General features: G+C 37.1%; 1 protein-coding gene and 1 long non-coding RNA gene across 2 annotated transcripts in view; both read right to left on the bottom strand.

Moving 5' to 3' along the window:
- The window catches only part of LOC148268925 (uncharacterized), a 40,309-nt gene extending 23,442 nt beyond the window's left edge, over nucleotides 1-16,867 (bottom strand). The window contains exon 1 of the long non-coding RNA XR_015816734.1: nucleotides 16,767-16,867. This is a non-coding gene — a long non-coding RNA (uncharacterized LOC148268925). The remainder of the gene's footprint in view (nucleotides 1-16,766) is intronic.
- On the bottom strand, nucleotides 12,197-14,735 carry LOC110808742 (Pentatricopeptide repeat (PPR-like) superfamily protein). Its single transcript, XM_022034339.2, has one exon. The coding sequence runs from the start codon at nucleotides 14,661-14,663 to the stop codon at nucleotides 12,525-12,527; it is 2,139 nt and encodes a 712-aa protein (XP_021890031.2). The 5' UTR covers nucleotides 14,664-14,735; the 3' UTR covers nucleotides 12,197-12,524.
- Nucleotides 16,868-17,761: the final 894 nt, after the last annotated feature.

Here is a 17,761-nt window from a genome sequence, read left to right as displayed (position 1 = left end):
AATACAATAAGTGTCATCGTTGACAGGTTGACTAAGACCACTCATTTTTTATAAATCAGGACCACAGATTCCACAAGCAGATTAGCCCGCCTGTACGTCGAGGAGATTGTTCGACTCCACGACGTCACCTCATCCATTGTGTCAAATTGAGATCTTTGGTTCACCTCTTATTTCTGGGATAGTTTTTAAGAAACACTTGGTTCAGGATTGTACTTTAGCACTACGTATCAATAACAGATGACCAGTCTAAACGTACTATCTAGACACTAGAAGACATGTTACGCGCTTGTGTCCTTGACTTTGGAATAACTAGTATGAGTATTTTCTTCTGTGTGAATTTTCTTATAATAACAGTTATCATTCTAGCATCGACATGGCTCCGTATGAAGCCTTGTACGGTAGGTCCTATAATTCTCCCACTTGTTGGAATGAAGTTAGGAACCAACATCGTTCAAGACCCAATTACATTCAGAAAACCATCGAGAAAGTTACTATCATTCGAAGAAACTTAGGCACCGCTTATAGTTGTCAGAAAAGCTATGCCAACAATTGTAAAAGACCCTTAGAATTTACTATTATGATAAATTCTTCCTTAAAATCTTTCCTTACGAGGAAAAAATACGATTTAATCAGAAGAAAAACCTGAGCCTCGTTATGTGGGATCTTTTCAGATCATGAAATGCGTTGGACCTGTGGTATACCACCTTGCTCTGCCCCAAAGTTTACGGGTCTGCATAATATTTTCCATATCTCCATGGTTAAGAAGTACTACCCTGAACCTTCTTACATCATTTCTCATCAAGAGAGGCAGGTTTAAGTTGAAATGACGTACGAAGAGCTACTTGCAGAAATCTTGGATTGGACCGACAAAGTTTTGTGCAATAAGGGGATTCCTATGGTGAAGGTCCAATGGCAACATCACACTCTAAAAGAGGTGACATGGGAGTTGTAGAGCAAAATGCGAAAAAAGTTCTCAAATCTATTCATGAAAAATTTGGGAGACCAAATTTTCTAAGGTGATGGGCATGTACACCCTGAAAACCTTCAGCTTAATTTGTAATGTGAACACCTATTTATTGGGGCCCTAACGTCGTCTAAACTCCTTAATATTTTTTATTTTAAATTTTTGGATGAATTTCGTATTTTGTTTTTTAATTTCATATTTTATTTGGTTAAATAATTATTGAAATTATTTATTTCATTTTTTTCATAGAAAAATTATATTTTTTTAATTAAATAAAAAAATTTCAGAGAAAAACGAAGAAAAACGGCATAAAATCCTGCGAGAACGCCCTCGCAACCTCCGCGTAACATGCACGCGTGGCCAGCACAGGACGTGCGCACTATGCGCATGTTCTATCTACTCGGGGCACGAGGTGCGATTTGTGTGCGCGTCCAATCGCGTGCAGATGGGCGCATGGCTGCGTGCGCGCCATACGCACGGTAGGCCTGTGTGCGCAGTAAGCTAGGCTTGTGGCACATGACAGGCTAGGGTAATGTGTGGTGCCTTGGGCTGTGCATGCTGCCCTCTTTAGCACCATGCGCTACCGCTTGGGCAGCATGCCACCATCATTAGGGCGACGTGTCAACGTCATTTGGGTGGCGTGTCTTCAATTTTTGCTCCATAGTCACATCGCGTTGTTTACCCATCAGTCATATTTGTCGGTGGTCACATATCATCTTTTCACATTGACTTTCTCTCTGTTCACCATATTTCTCCACTTGACGCAAATCTAACAATCTCCATTTTCTATAAATAGGGACCCTCACTTCACCATTCTCTTATCAATTTTATTTTATTCTTCCATTCAACAAAAAGCTTTATAGAGAGAGGGAGTGATCTAGAGAGAGAAGGAGATGAGGAGAAGAAGAAAAAGCATAGGAAACGTTAAGGGGTCACCGTTGGCGAAATATGGTCATGGTCATAGTTAACATGTAGGACCACTGTGGTTAGTAGGACCACTGTGGTTAGCATGACTATGGTCATAGATTGTGTTATGGTTTGGCAAGCCGTAAATGTGCTGTTGGTTTGACAAGCCGCAAATTATTGATAGAAATGAAATGAATTAGTCATTCCATATGAGTAATCAAAAATCTGTATTGTTATCAGTAGATGGAAGTCGGAACGACTTCGCACGAAGAATAAAATAAAAAATAGTGCATATTATGATTTATTTAATTTTCTCTATTTTTAGCATGATTGATTTAATTAACATGATATGACTTTGAGTTGACGTTTTCTTTATTAAATCAAATCAATTTTATCATTAATAAAGAACCCTGACGTGACTCTTGATGATACTTTTAATTACCTTTGAAATCTTATGATGTTGTTTACATATTATTTTTCTTACAAGTATATAGAACTCATCCATTTTTATGCCCCCGTCCAGATGAGAAAGATAGTGAGGAACCGATTGCTGACTTACCCCTCTTTGAGGATCCCGTGGATCCATGAACCTTTATGAGTGCATAATTGTCTTGTACTCTGATGAGTCCATCTTTTGTAGAGATTTGTAATTAGTTTTGTTTCTGCCTTAATATTGTACGAAAATCTATTATTATTTTGTAAGAGATTATAATTATTTGTTTCACTGCATACAAATATCTATTATGCACTCGTAATCTATTTCTATATCCGTCACCCTTATGCCTTAATTAGCATTTGAGATGTCATAGGTACCCCAAGATATTTGAATGGAAACTTATTTTCATCTCAAAATTTTTGTAAAAGGCCCTGCATCACCATCACCACCAATTCTAGCTAATTCATATTTGTTGAGATTGATCTTAAGTCCTGAAACTGCTTGAAAGCATAGTAGAACACATCTCAAATAAAGAAAATTCTTTAAATCAGGCTTACAAAATATGTGTCATTTGCAAAGAAAAGATGGGTTATAATAGTACTTTTTTCCCCCTTCTCTACTGAGACACCCCGCAAGAAAAACAATTCATTCGCCTTTTTAAGTATCTCATTAAGAGATTCCATAATGATTATAAAAAGGAGAGGGGAAAGCGAGTCCCTTTGCCTTAAACCTCTAGAGGTGGTGAAAAATTTTAAAGGCCCCCATTGATTAAAACAGCAAAAGATGTTGTTGTAACGAGAGGATCTTATCCACTTCCTCCATTTCAAGCTAAAACCCATTCTTTCAAGTGTGTAATCAACAAAATTCTAATTTACATGATCATATGCTTTCTCCATATCAAGTTTGCAGACTAATCCCTCCTTTTTATTGATTAATAAGTCATTAACTGTCTCATTTGTAGCCATGACAACATCTACGATCTACATACCACCCACAAAAGCATGTTAACAGTCACCAATAATCTCCCCTAAATCATTAACAAGTCTCCTAGCGAAAACCTTTGCAATTAACTTATAAATACACCCAACAAAACTTATAGACCAAAAATCATTAAAGTCATTAACACCTTTCTTTTTTGGAATGAGGGTGATAAAAGTTGAGTTCAAGGACTTAACAAATTTACCTGATGAGTGCAGCTCCTTGAAAATACACATTATCTCATCTTTTAAGAGATACTAGAAAGTTTGGAGGAATTTCATATTAAAATCGTATGGTCCGGGTGCTTTGTTACCACTGCACAATTTCAATCCAAGCAGAATTTCCTCCTTAGTAAAATCAACTTCAAACATCTATTTATCCGGTTCAGATAAACATGTAAAGGGTACATCGTCAAGTTTAGGTCTGGTCTCAAACTCTTCTATATAAATAGTTGAAATGAGCACTGACAACTTTTTTTAACTCTGTATTAGCATGAATTTTAATCTTACCCACTCTTACCTCGTCAATATAATTGCACTTGTGCTTGTAAGAAGCCATAGCATGAAAATATCGTGTGTTTATGTCATTATCTACCAACCATTTTTCTCTAGATCTCTGCCTTCACATGGATTCCTCATCCTTCAAGTATTTGGCCAAGTCAAACTTCAATTTACATCTCTTGCCTCTATCAACATCATCTAAACCCACGATGCTTTCTTTTCAATCCAGATCATTGATTCTTATCATAATACAGTCAAACCCAACTCTATCATTCTCCAAAGCCTCTTTAGACCAAATTTTGATTTCATTCTTAAAGATTCTTAATTTTTAAACAACTCTAAAACTGGCACAATCCTCAATCTCAGTATTCTTTCAGATTTTTTCCACAAAAGACCGGAAATTTTCCTTCCCTAATCATTTGTTATCCAATCAAAAAGGAGTAAGACCTCATTTGATCTTTTTAGCCTCAATACAGATAGGGAAATGATTTAAGGTGTGTCTAGATATTGTTTTATGACTAATTCTAGCCAAATCTGCCATCAAATTAGTAGATACAAAGAACTTATCAATTCTCGAACTGCATTTTTGGTTTGACCATGTCCACTGCCCTTTAGATAATGGGAGATCAATAACTCCCACTCTATCTATGTTCTCTATGAATTCGTCAGCTTTCTTAGCCGAAAAGTTGTCACCACTTCTTTCCTCTATTTTCATAGTCATATTAAAGTCTCCACAAATTAACAAGTTTTCATCCCATTTTGTTATGCATTCCTCCAGCTCACTCTAAAGTAATTTTTTTTTTAATTTTATTACCCCTGCAATACACTCCAGTGAACATCCAAGTAAAATCATCTTTGTTGTTTTTAAACATACAAGATAAAGTACACTCTCTCTTTATCACATCAATGCACTGAACATGGTCCTCCCTTTACATAATAATCAACCCACCAGCCGACCGATTTGCGGGAATGGCTTGCCACCCCTTATCCTTGATACCCCAAATGTTGTTAATAATCTCGCGATTATACTCTTATATTTTTGTTTCTTGTAGATAGACAACAGTAGGGCTCCATTTATTAGGGCATCCATGAATGATTGATCTTTTACCCCTATCATTTACACCACGGACATTCTAGGAAATTATTTTTCCTATCATTGATCAATCATCCTCACCCCACCCTCAATCCTCCCTCATTTGCTCTTGTTCTCATAGTTAATTGTGGACTCAAGTCTTTTTAACTCCCTCAAAACACCCCCGTTCTGATTCTTCCTTTATTTGATAGTGATATAATTGAATTTTATAGATATTTTCCTATTTTATTTGAGTTGATTTTGATTGATTTTTGTTATATATACTGTTAGATTGCCTTTGGCACTTTTCAAGAATGATTTTTAGGACTTGGAAGTAAATTAGAGTGGATTGGAACAAGATGTGAGAGATATCGCCATAACACACGACCATGTGTTAAGGAGCCAACGTTTTTGTTTCTGAGTAGGAGTGAGACATGGCCATGTTCTTGGAAGACATGGTCGTTTGCCTTATATCGGGTTAACGCATGACCATGTGTTAAGAAGCAAATATTTCTGTTTCTGAGGAGGAGTGAGACACTACCATGTTCCTAGAAGACATGACCGTGTGCCTTATACTAGGTTAACACATGGCCATGTATTAAGAAGGCAACATTTATGTTTCACTCAGTGAAAGAGACACGACCGTATGTTTGGGAGACACGACCATGTCGTGTCTAAAAATTGGAAATTGATGCAAGTCCGAGGAAGACATGGCCATGTGCCAATTTGACATGGTCGTGGGACGTGCCAGGTCAGATTTGGACTTTATCAGAGTATTAGGTCTAGAACTATATAAAAATGGAATGATCTCAAAAAGAAGTAGGGGACTGGAGAAGGAGAAAAGAGAAGACGGCTGCAGACATCAAGAACTTTTTCTAGTCGATTATTCTTAATCGTTTCATTTTTTTTAGATTACACTCTTGTAATTTTTTTAAGATGTGTAACTAAACTTTTTTGTTGGGATCTTTAATGAAACCCTAAGAGATACTTTGTTATTTCCTTATTTAATCTATGAAAGGCTTTTTTTCCAATCCCTATATGTTATCTTGTGGCTTAATGCATAAATAGATTGATCACCTGTTTATTGATTTATGATGACTGATTGAATTGAGAGATTGATTGTTCATTAAATATCAAGTTAGCATAATAGATTGAATGTGAGTAGAGATATTTGGCATGATCTATATATTTGATGATTGAATATTAATGCATCGATTCATACTAATCCATAGAGATATGTGTGTGATTATGAAGTAGGTAGGGTAATTGACATTAAGAAAGAGATTACTACATGATTAAATAAAATTGGAAAAAAGTTCTGGTTGTAAATTGAATTAAGAAAATTTATAGTTGAACTTAGGGTGGATTCTAAGATCTTAACCATCATTATATCTTGATTGTTAATTAATCCTAATACATTATTTTTTTGTTGTTAAGTTTTGGTTTATATTCATTCTCTTAATCGTTGACCAAATAATATCAATTAGTTATGATTTTAGTAATTGTTATATTAGTTTTCGTGGAACGATATCCGAATTTACCGCTATAGTACGTGTTTGAACTAGTACACTTGCTAGGTGAGTTCACATCACAACAAGTTTTTGGCGCTGTTGCCAGGGACTGATACTAGCAATATTAGAGTTGATTGATTTTTATTAATTTGGTACTTTTAACTTGTTTGTTTTCTTTTGCTAACTATTTATAGAGGGTTCTGTAGTGTATGATCATAAGTAGCAAAGAACTATTGATTTTTGATCCATAAATTTATAGAACTTGCCGTAGACAGAGAGCACAAGCAAGAAGTAGACGACTCCCGTCTCGTGTTAGAAATTTAGAAGAGGAACAACAACAATGGGTGACGAACAGAAAGGGTGAAGAGAGCGTAAAATGATGGATTATGATATTCCATCCCTTACTGGAATTGAACTAAGTATCACAAGGCTGGCTGTAACAACTAATAACTTTGATATTAAGCCAGCCATCATCCAGATGATTCAGTAGAGTGTACAATTTTCTAGGTTCCCAATTAAAGATCTTAATGAGTACATTGCTAATTTTCTAAAGATTTGCAACACTTTCAAGCATAATAGAGTGAACAATGACGTAATTAAATTGAGACTTTTTCCTTTCTCATTGAAGGATAGATCTAAGGCTTGGTTGAGCTCGTTACCAGCTGGTTCCATCACTACTTGGGAGGACATGGCTCAACACTTTCTAGCCAAGTACTTTCCTCCTTCAAAAATAGCTAAGTTGAGGAATGACATTACCACATTCACACAAATAGATAGAAAATCATTGTATGAGTCTTGGGATCCCTATTGGGATTTGCTAAGGAGAGTTCCTCATCAGGGTCTACCTATGTGGCTTCAAGTGCAGACATTCTACAATGGTCTCACTGCCAACATCAAGACCATGATTGATGCAGCAGCTGGAGGAACATTGAATAATAAAACACCTAAGACAGCCTATAAGTTGATTGAGGATATAGCGAACAATAGTTACCAATGGGAGAATGAGAGATCCTCATCAAGAAAAAATGTCGACTTGCATAGTATTGACAACTATACAACTCTATCTGCGCAAATTGAGGCTTTAACTAAGAAGATAGACAACATGAATATGGTGATAGTGTAAGCAGTGCAAGTTCAAAATTCTAAAGTTCAATAAAGGGGTCCCTCTCAACAAATTGAATAAGTGAAATATGTTGGTAACTAAAAAAAAAAAAAGACAAGCTGCCCCACAAGCTCTGCCCCCCATTGAACGAATACCAAACATAGAGGATATTCTCTCCAAATTCATGACAGCAACAAATACTAGGCTGCAAAGTAATGAAGTTTCCATCAAGAGTCTAGAGAACCAAATTGTGCAGTTGGCAACGTTAATTTCGTAACGTGCCCAAGGAACTTTTCTAAGCAACATAAAGACCAACCCAATAGAGCATGTGAATGCTATAACATTGAGGAGTGGAAAGTAATTTGTGGAAGTGGAAGCAACCAAGAGAACACAAGCAAATGAGAGCAACCCAAATAAGGAGAAAGATGAAGAAAAAAAGGAGATCAAGAGAAGGAACAACCCAATCAAGGAGGAGAACACTCCAACATTCCATATTTAGGGAGATTGAAGCAACAAGAAAAGGATAAGAAATTCAGTAAGTTTTTGGATATTTTTAAACAATTACATATCAACATTTCTTTGGTTGAAGCTTTAAAACAGATGCCTAGCTATGCAAAGTTCCTGAAATATATTTTTTCAAACAAAAAGAAGTTGGAAGACATGGCCACGGTGATGTTTAACAAAGAATGCTTAGTTATTTTGCAAAACAAGATACCATAAAAGTTGAAGAATTCAGGTAAGTTTACTATTCCATATGACTTAGGTGATCTTTCAATTAAAAAAGAATTATGTGATTTAGGAGCTAGCATTAATTTGATGCCATATAATACTTACAAGAAGCTAGGATTCAGAAAACCTAAGCTTACCAGGATTACTTTGCAATTAGCAGATAGGTCTATCAAAATTTTGGTTAGAATAATAGAAAATGAGCTAGTTAAGGTTGATAATTTTATATTTTCAGTAGACTTTGTGATCTTAGATATGGAAGAGGATTTTGAGATACTGATTATCTTAGGAAGACCATTTCTAGCAACTACTAGAGCTTTAATTGATGTTCATGATGGTAAATTAACTATTAAGGTATTTGGTGAGAAAATTACTTTTTATATGTCTGAATCTATGAAATATGCACATACTTCAAAAGATACTTGTTTTATGATTGATATATTTGATTTGGTCGTGCAAGGTGTTTTTAAGAAAAATTGCTTTAAACATGCATTAGAATAAGGTATCATGATTGGAGAAAGTAGTTACATTAAGAATGAAGAAGTCAATGAGCAAGTAGCTTTGCTAGAAGTGAGACCTCAGTTTAATGCACCAAGAAACTTCATATTTGAGGAGATTTGTAGCTCTAGTGAAAAGAAAGACAAGCCATCAACTAAGGAACCACTAGACAAGTTGAAATCAAGGTGGTCGGGACCCATGGATAAGGGTGAGCCTAATTCTCCCCAGGTCGATGCAGGAGCAGGTTCTGGTTCAAGTTCCACCACATAGGAGAGATTAGAGCAGCTTAGTATGGGACGAGAAAAAATTGAAGAATGCCAAAGGCGAATGGAGCATTATATAATGGCATATTTTCAGCATGTAGGATTCCATCCCCCACCCTACCCACCGTCAGATAGTTTTTCGCAAACTTCACCAAGGCTGCAGTGGATGCTATTCCATCAAAATCTCAGGAAAGTTTAGTTTCTTTTGTTGTCACTGTCTTTCATTTTTCTGCTTCGTGAACTATGGGGACATAGTCGCATTTAAGTGTGGGGGTGTGGTATTCTAATTCTTTATATTTGTTGTTATTCTCTAAATCTTAATGAAGTTCCATGGTTTGATCTTGATGTGTCTTGTTGCATCATGACTATTTTTTATGATAATTATAGCATTAAATATTTATGTACTGGGATAGAATTATTTGTGAAAATAGTTTATCAAGGGAAGTATTTGACCTTATTTAGTTTATTCAAGTTTTAAGAGTTTAGAATCTTCTACATATTTTGAGTCATAAAATTCGTTCCTTTGTCTAAACTGAATAATTCTTTACAAAAAAAAATATATTTTGGTATAGAATTAGATGATAATGTATGCAAAAAGAAAAAATAATAATAAAATACTTTGTTGATCACTCAATTTTACACCACCAAGGGGCGTAGCTTAGCAGTTCGACGCTATACTAGCTTAATCAGGGGTCCCCAATTTGAGCCCTGAGAACGCAGCTACCTTTGGTAGGAAGAGCTTACTCCTTAGTGGACTGATTTGACTCAAAGAATAAAATGGTGGTTATGAGTAAAGCTAGTAGGAAAAAAAAACTACTTCGTTGATCACTCAATTTTACACCACCAAGAGACATAGCTTAACAGTTCGACGCTATGCTACCTTAACAAAAGGTCTCAATTTTGAGCCCCTGGGAATGTAATTGCCTTTAGTATGGAGAGTTTACTCCTTAGTGAATCGATTTGACTCGAAGAATAAAATGATGTTATGAGTAGAGCTAGTGGCCATTCAGAAGTGTGACCAACTAAGTAACCAGGGACTGGCATCACCAATGTTTGCACTCGCGTAAAAAGGTTGACTAACATTTCGGACAACTAATAAGGTGCTTTAAAAAAGAAAGTAAAAATAAAGTTGCATATATGCCGAATCTTTTGCCAACTGAGCTTGATTATGTTTTGGGTTATAAAGTTTGGATATTACGAATGATTGAATGATTCATAGAATATTTTGGATACTTAATTTTTAAGAATAAGATGGGACTAGATGGGGTCTATATTGTGAAGTTGTTGAATTGTCTTCCATAGATGATTGTGCATTTGTACATATTATTTTGTGTTATCATGAGGTAATATAGTCCTGATGAGGAGGATTTTATTAATGGTTTTGCTGTGAAATGGATTTAAGATTGCTTGAGGACAAACAAAACCTCAAGTGTGGGGGAGTTGATATACGACCATGTGTTAAGAAACAATCGTGTCTGTTTCTGAGAAGGAGTGAGACATGACCATATTCCTAAAAGACACGGCCGTGTGCCTTATACTAGGTTAACACACGGCCATATGTTAAGAATGCAGCATTTCTGTTTCGCTTAGTGAAAGAGACATGGTCGTGTGTCTGAGAGACACGACCATATCGTGTCTAAAAAGTGAAAATTGATGTAATGTCGAGGAAGACACGACCATGTGCCAATTTGACATGGCTGTGGAACGTGCCACATTAGATTTGGACTTTGTCATAGTATTAGGTCTGGAACTCTATCAAAAGGGAATGATCTAAAAAAGTAGCAGGGGACTGGAGGAGGAGAAAAGAAAATATGGTTGCAGACATCAAGAACGTTTTCTAGTCAGTTATTCTTAATCGTTTCATATTTTCTTTAGATTTCACTCTTACAATTTTTTTTTAAATGTATAATAAACTTTTCTGTTGGGATCTTTGATGAAACCCTAAAGGATACTTTGTTATTTCCTTATTCAATCTATAAAAGGTTTTATTCCCAATCTCTATGTGTTATCTTGTGGCTTAATGCATAAATAGATTGATCACTTATTTATTAATTTATAATTAATGATTGGATTGAAAGATTGATTGTTCATTAGAATATCAAGTTAGCATAATAGATTGAATATAAGTAGAGATACTTGGTATAATCTATATATTTGATAGTTGAATGTTAATGCTCTAATTCATACTAATCCATAGAAATATGTGTATTATTATGAAGTAGGTAGAGTAGTTGATCTTAAGAAAAAGATTACTACATGATTGAATGAAATTGGATGAAAGTTCTATTTTTAGATTGAATTAAGGAAATTCATAGTTGAATTTAGTGTAGATTCTAAAATCTAAACCGTCATTATATCTTGATTATTAATTAATCTTAACACATTATTTTTTTTTGTTAAATTTTAGTTCGTATTCATTCTTTTAGTCGTTGGCCAAATAATATCAATTAGTTGTGATTTTAGTAATTGTTATATTAGGTTTCGTGAGATAATATCCGAATTTACTACTATAGTATGTGTTCGAACTAATACACTTGCTAGATGAGTTCACATCACAATAGATAGTCACACCCGTTTTTTTATTTAAAATTTTTCTTTTTTCAATTTCAAAGAAAAATAAGAAAGTTAAATGTTTCATACCTTCAAAAGAAACTCCCATCTGTTTTCTGAATTTTGGGACGTTGTTTACAACCCACTGTGAGTAGTAGTCCACTTCTTTTGTCGAGATGTTTACCCCTTCCAAACTTATCTTGAGGATCTCTTCAATTTCAGAATCATACCCTGATGCGAGTGCATGAGCTTCATCATCGACAACAGCCATTTCCAAATTTGCTAACTTCTCTTATTCATTCTGACTATCAGCCCGAAACATACCTTCACTGTCAAAGTCTTCCATTATGGAAAATACTGCTTTTAACTAAAAAGTATTTGACCAAACTTCTTTATCTTTTAATGGTAGAATAGAAGCACACCAAACAATCACTAAGTACATTGTTTCATCAATTCCAAATACCCTCCAGAACTTTTAACATTGTAAATGCTACTTCTCTTCAATGAGAATTATCATTAATTGTTCGTGACATCTTCAATGGAGATAAACCAAGGACATTATGTACTAAATCTAATATAAATACATGCACAGAATCATACTTGTATCAAGTTCCAATTCAAAATGAGCAATAAGCTTCTTGAGAAAGAGAAGAAAACCAAATTACTTCATGGAGATTCAAAAAAAGACAATTTATGGAAAGCATGCAGCATTTTTATTTTATACTTGATTTACAAATATAATAGAGCACCACCATAATAGCACCTCTTATGACAATTACAAAAAGATGCTTGCCCAACAAATCAATATGCATTGAGATATAATATTGTTAAGGAGATTTCTGAAGAAGGAAATAGGCACCAAAACCCTTCTCTTGGATAAGGAAGAAGCATCAAAACCATCAACTACTTCTCGTGGTTCAATAGAAAGGCCATTCAACTATTCTTGAATTCCTTATTGTAGCTATTTTGTCAATCAAAAAAGTGTACAATCATTTTCTCTAGACACATTTGGGATCTGCTAACCAATTCCTTTGGAAATCTTTTCAGACAAGTCAGCGACAAGAGCATACTTATTGCTATCATAGCATGCAGTCATAAATGCTGCCAAGGTCACACGATCCAATTTACGTTCCTTATCCAACAATTTGTTCAAAAATAATACTGCCTTGCCTACTTTCTTCTCACTACAAAGTTTCCTTACCAAGGTATTGACTGTGCGAATCCAAAGTTTCCTGTCTAGCCTTTCCAGGATAACCATGGCAGTAGCGGAATCGTCTTTCTTGCAATACTCATATGCCAAAGTCAGCCGAGTAACTTCACAAGGAGACAGTCCCCTGTCTAGCATTGTTTCATATAGCTGACAAGCTTCTTCCAACTTGGATTCTTTGCATAGTCCACTTATCAGAGCTCCGTATGTGATATTATCAGGTGCACACCCATGTTCGCTCATTCTATGGAATAACTTTATGGCCAAACCAATATTTCCATCTCTACAGTATCCACATATCATTGATGTATAAGTTTCCTTAGTCGGAACCATGTCAAGCATGACAGCTTCTTCAAAAAGTCTCTCACTTTCTTTCATTCTCTTTTGCCTACAGAAGGCAGTAATCAATACAGTGTAAGAATGCATATCAGGTTTTAGGCCAAGTTTCATCATTTCACAGAAAAATGCCAGGCCTTGCCTAGTATTAACTCGGTTGCAGTAAGCAGATATTAGAATGGTGTATGTAACTCGATCGGCTTGCAGCCCATAACAAAAGCCCCTTTTAAGCACTCTATAAGCCTCATGTACTTTCCCCTTTTTACAGAGGCCATCAATGATTGCATTGTATGTGCAAATATTTGGAGTGAGACCTTCATTAGGCATCAAATCCATCAACTCATAAGCTCTTTCAAAATTCCCAGCTTTACAGTGGCCATCAATGAGAGTAGTATATGTATTGGTGTTAGGAGCTAATCCCTGCTCTTTCATCTTACACAACAGCATCTCTGCCCGATTCAGTTTATCCTCCTTACAGTACCCACTGATCATGGAAGTATAAGTGTGCACGTTTGGCTTGTAACTATCACTACGAACTAGCTTAAGGAACAGCCTAAATGCTTTTTCAGTCCATCCTTTTTTGCAGAGGCCATCAATCAAACAAGTATGTGTATACACATTAGGCTTCCAACCTTTCCTAACCATTTCCTCCAACATTTCAAAGGCTTGTTTAATACTTCCCCTTTTGCATAAACCACTTATCAAAGACGTGAAATTTATCAAGTTAGGCACCAAACCCATCTCAGTCATCTTCTTAAAATACCACAATGCTCTATTTACAAAGCCTTTCTCACAAAAAGCACTAATAACCAGAGTGCACATAGCATTATCAGCAATAAAACCACTTCCTATCATTTCACTCAACCACCTATCAGCCTCCAAAATCCTCCCTGCTCTACAGCAACCCATCACCATCAACTTATAGGTAGTACGATCAGGAAACACTCCTCTTTCACACATTTCTTCGAACACTTTGTGCGCATATTCCATCAGTCCCATTTCACTAGCAACCCTTAGAACACAATTTAAGGTCCCAGTACTCGGTGATAAACCCTGGTTTTGCATCTCAAAAACCATGCTAACAGCCTCATTCAACCTCCCAATCTCAGCAAAACTCCTCACCATGCACTGCATCACCTCATGAGCTCTGTCCAAATTCCCATTATGAAGTAAAGAATCGGCACAAACTATATATAATCTCATGAAATGTCGAAACCTAGTGAACCCAATTGCCCAGTAGAAGAAACTCAAGGCAACTATTGAACCAGCTTCACTTGCAAGTGAAGCAACGACTGTGATAGCCTGTTCGTGGGTTAAAGAATCGGCTTCAACACTAAGGTTGACCCTTGGAGGTGATAATCTCACATGGGACTGTTGAGAATAAGACTGACAGACCAGTGAACAAATTGATTTGACAATAGATTGAGTTGGTGATAGTAATAGCGCCGGTGGTGGTGATGAAGAAGAAAAAGAATCATCATAATCAGTATGGTAAAGGAGTATTCTGGAAAAGAAGGGAAAATGTATCGTTGTGTAGAAGAGAGAAATCGGGCATGGTGTGATTGATAACTTGTGATTGAGTCCATTACATCTCATCACAGCAAGAGACACCATGAAAGTCTCCTGCCTTTTGCATTGAAATTCATATTGAAGAGGGTTTCTCGCTTTAACGGTCGGCAAGAATTTTAAAAAGAGGTTTAATTTTACCCTTCAAAAATTTTTACTCACCATTTTTTTTCTCTAAATTAATTTATTCTAAAAATAATGTAAAATGTTCACGTTAATATATAATAATTAAGATATTTCGTATATGAAATATATGAAATCATTTTTAATTATCAACTAATCTTGAAAATGATCCAAACATTTAATTAAGTGGTAATCATTCCTAGTACTTTATTAGAGTGTTTGAATTAAAACCTTGAAAATTGATGAGAACTATTAATTATAATATATTTATAACTATGTTTTGCCTATGATCTCTGAACATTTTTATCAATTTAGAAATTTTCATTATTAATTATGTACTATTAGTAATTTAACATTATCTTCATCCCTAGTGTTATAGTGTTGTATAAATTAATATTGTTAAAAAATTACGTTTCTCCGTAAAAAAACATAAACTTTTGCTAAAAAATAACTAAATTTCTTATAAAAAAAAATATATGTAGCAGCCCTGAAAATTCGTAATTGAATTTATATTATAAATATCAAATGCGGAAGCGAAGTCAAAATTTGAATAACATCCCTTACACTGAAACCGAAACGTGCTAACAAAATATAAAAGATTAAACTACCTAAAGGAGAAACTTGAAAGTAAAAACTACGAATGTGACTATGGAGTCTTTAGGCGTCCCCTTCGTCGTCCTCCTGCGGAATCGGCTCGGGAACGATGTCCTCTTGATCTGAAATGATTAAATAAGGAATGAGCTACACTAGCCCAGTAAAGACATCACGATATCTCACCGTCACGGAGGTAAAGGTGAGTAGAAAACACAAAACAACCAATGGAGTATAATTTACAACAAATCCTTTTATTGATAAATAAAACCTTTACCATTTACTTACCTCGGTGAAATTCATAAAACAATATACGAAAGCAATAACATCATCATCATCATGGAAACATATATATGAACTGTATAAGATAATACCTATCACACTTTTCGTAATTCAATCGTTACACAACATATTTTCCTAATTCACCAGCCCACTAGTATCCATGGGGATCCATAGAGGTCCTGCTACCCGTTAATCCTTAACACTTGAAATCAAATTCCAGGGCCGTCCCCATACCCCGTCCGGTATGGGCGCCAAACCATAGACCTCATTACCCCGTCCGGTATGAGGGTGAAACGGGCCGTCCCCATACCCCGTCCGGTATGGGCGCCAAAACACATAAGATCTCCATACCCCGTCCGGTATGGGAGACCACAATCCCGATAGGGTTCCCTACGGACCCGGTCCGTCCACCATCTCCCAGGATATCTAGTCAGGCTGACCACATTATACCATTATCCATTTACATAATTGTTCATTCTCTTTTTCCTCAGTCAGCATCATTAATCCACATACAAGCAAGCAAAACGATAATTTATGCTAAGCAGACAACATACAGCATCAATATCCCGGTTATTTAATCCATAATCAATAAAACAGTAAAACATGCACACGAAACTATAAAATGAAAACATCAAACCTCATGCTACGTTTAAAACTGTAAAACAGGCCAAATAACAATTAACCGACAAACACACTAGACTTGGGCTCCATTAGCGACCTTAAGCAATTTCACACATTCGTTGATTCATGAAATATCGTTTTATCATTTATTGAACTTTAAAACCGTGATAGGAAATAAGGTGAGGGGTCCTTACTCGTTTCGGGGTCCGAACACGGCTTCACAGTGCGCTTGCAGGCTGTCCCTAATTTTCCCTGAATTTTCCTCGGGGAACTGAAACGCACTACTGGTACCTGCACGTGTTCTAAAAAAATCCCAAATTAGGCCCAGGGCCCCTTTCGGCCCTAATCGCAACTCCGGCACGACGGCTCCGCCGTGCTCCGGCGACGGCGCCGCCGCTGGCGGCGGCGATTCGCCTCGGGTTGGCTGTTTTCGGCCGTTTCCGGCCGAATTCGGCCACACTCGCATCGGTCCCTGCGAGAAAACAACCCTAGGGCCCTCGGGGGGCCAAAAAATCACGAAAAAACGGAGCTTACCGGCGGCGGCGCTCTCGGGTGCGGCGGCTCTCCGGCGAGGTTCGTGTTTTGGTGATTCGGCTCCGGTCAACCTGTAGAGAAAAGAGTGGTGATCACGGTGATATAAAAATTGCATCAAACGGAGGCCAGGAAGGGCCTCATCGGAGGCAAAAACTGAGAAGGGCGCGGCGGCGCCGCTGGGCTTCGGCCGTGCATTCCGGCCGTTTGGCCGGGATTTTGGCTCCGATTTGGCCACAGGAGGAATCAGCGTGGAAAAATGAGTCGAGATACGAAATTTACCTCGATCGGCGGTCGAAAGTTCCTCCGGTGCGGCGGCGGGTGGCGGCGGCCGGCTTCTGGTTCGTCTTCTCCGACGAGCGGCAGGCGGCTAGGGTTTGTGGTCTGATGTGGGGGTTCTATTTATAACCCCTTGCCTTTTGATCTCAGCCGTCCATTTTGTTTTAATCTGGGCCGTCCGTTTTTGATTGAATCTGGGCCGTCCGATCGCGCCCACGCGGATCGCCAACGTGGCCCTTTTTGGAACGACATGGTTTTGCCACGTGGCAGGTCCCGGTTGGCCGGGCCTGCTGACGTGGCTGCCGACGTGGCTTTTTTTTTTTTTTTTTTCTTCTCGGTCCGGGCGCTACAACTCTCCCCCCCATAAAGAAATTTGGTCCCCAAATTTGCCTCATTACTCTTGATAAAACAGATGGGGATATTGGGCCCTAAATTCTGATTCCAGTTCCCAAGTCGCCTCCCTGGGCGTGTGGTTCTGCCACATGACTTTTACAAATGATAGTTTCCGGTTGCGGAGTATTCTGCTTTCTCGGTCCGTGATACTGACCGGTACTTCTTCATAAGACAAGTCCTCTCGGAGTGGAAGCGGTTCGTGAGCCAAGACATGAGAAGGGTCCAGATTGTACTTACGTAGCATAGATACATGAAACACATTATGAACCCAGGAGAGCTCAGGAGGCAGTGCAAGTCTGTAGGCAGTGGTACCAATCTTGTCTAAG

The sequence above is a fragment of the Carica papaya genome, chromosome 2 (assembly GCF_054855325.1).
Source record: "Carica papaya isolate Zhongbai chromosome 2, ASM5485532v1, whole genome shotgun sequence".
In the NCBI taxonomy this organism is placed as follows: Eukaryota; Viridiplantae; Streptophyta; class Magnoliopsida; order Brassicales; family Caricaceae; genus Carica; species Carica papaya.
This window is presented reverse-complemented; position numbering and strand designations above follow the sequence as displayed.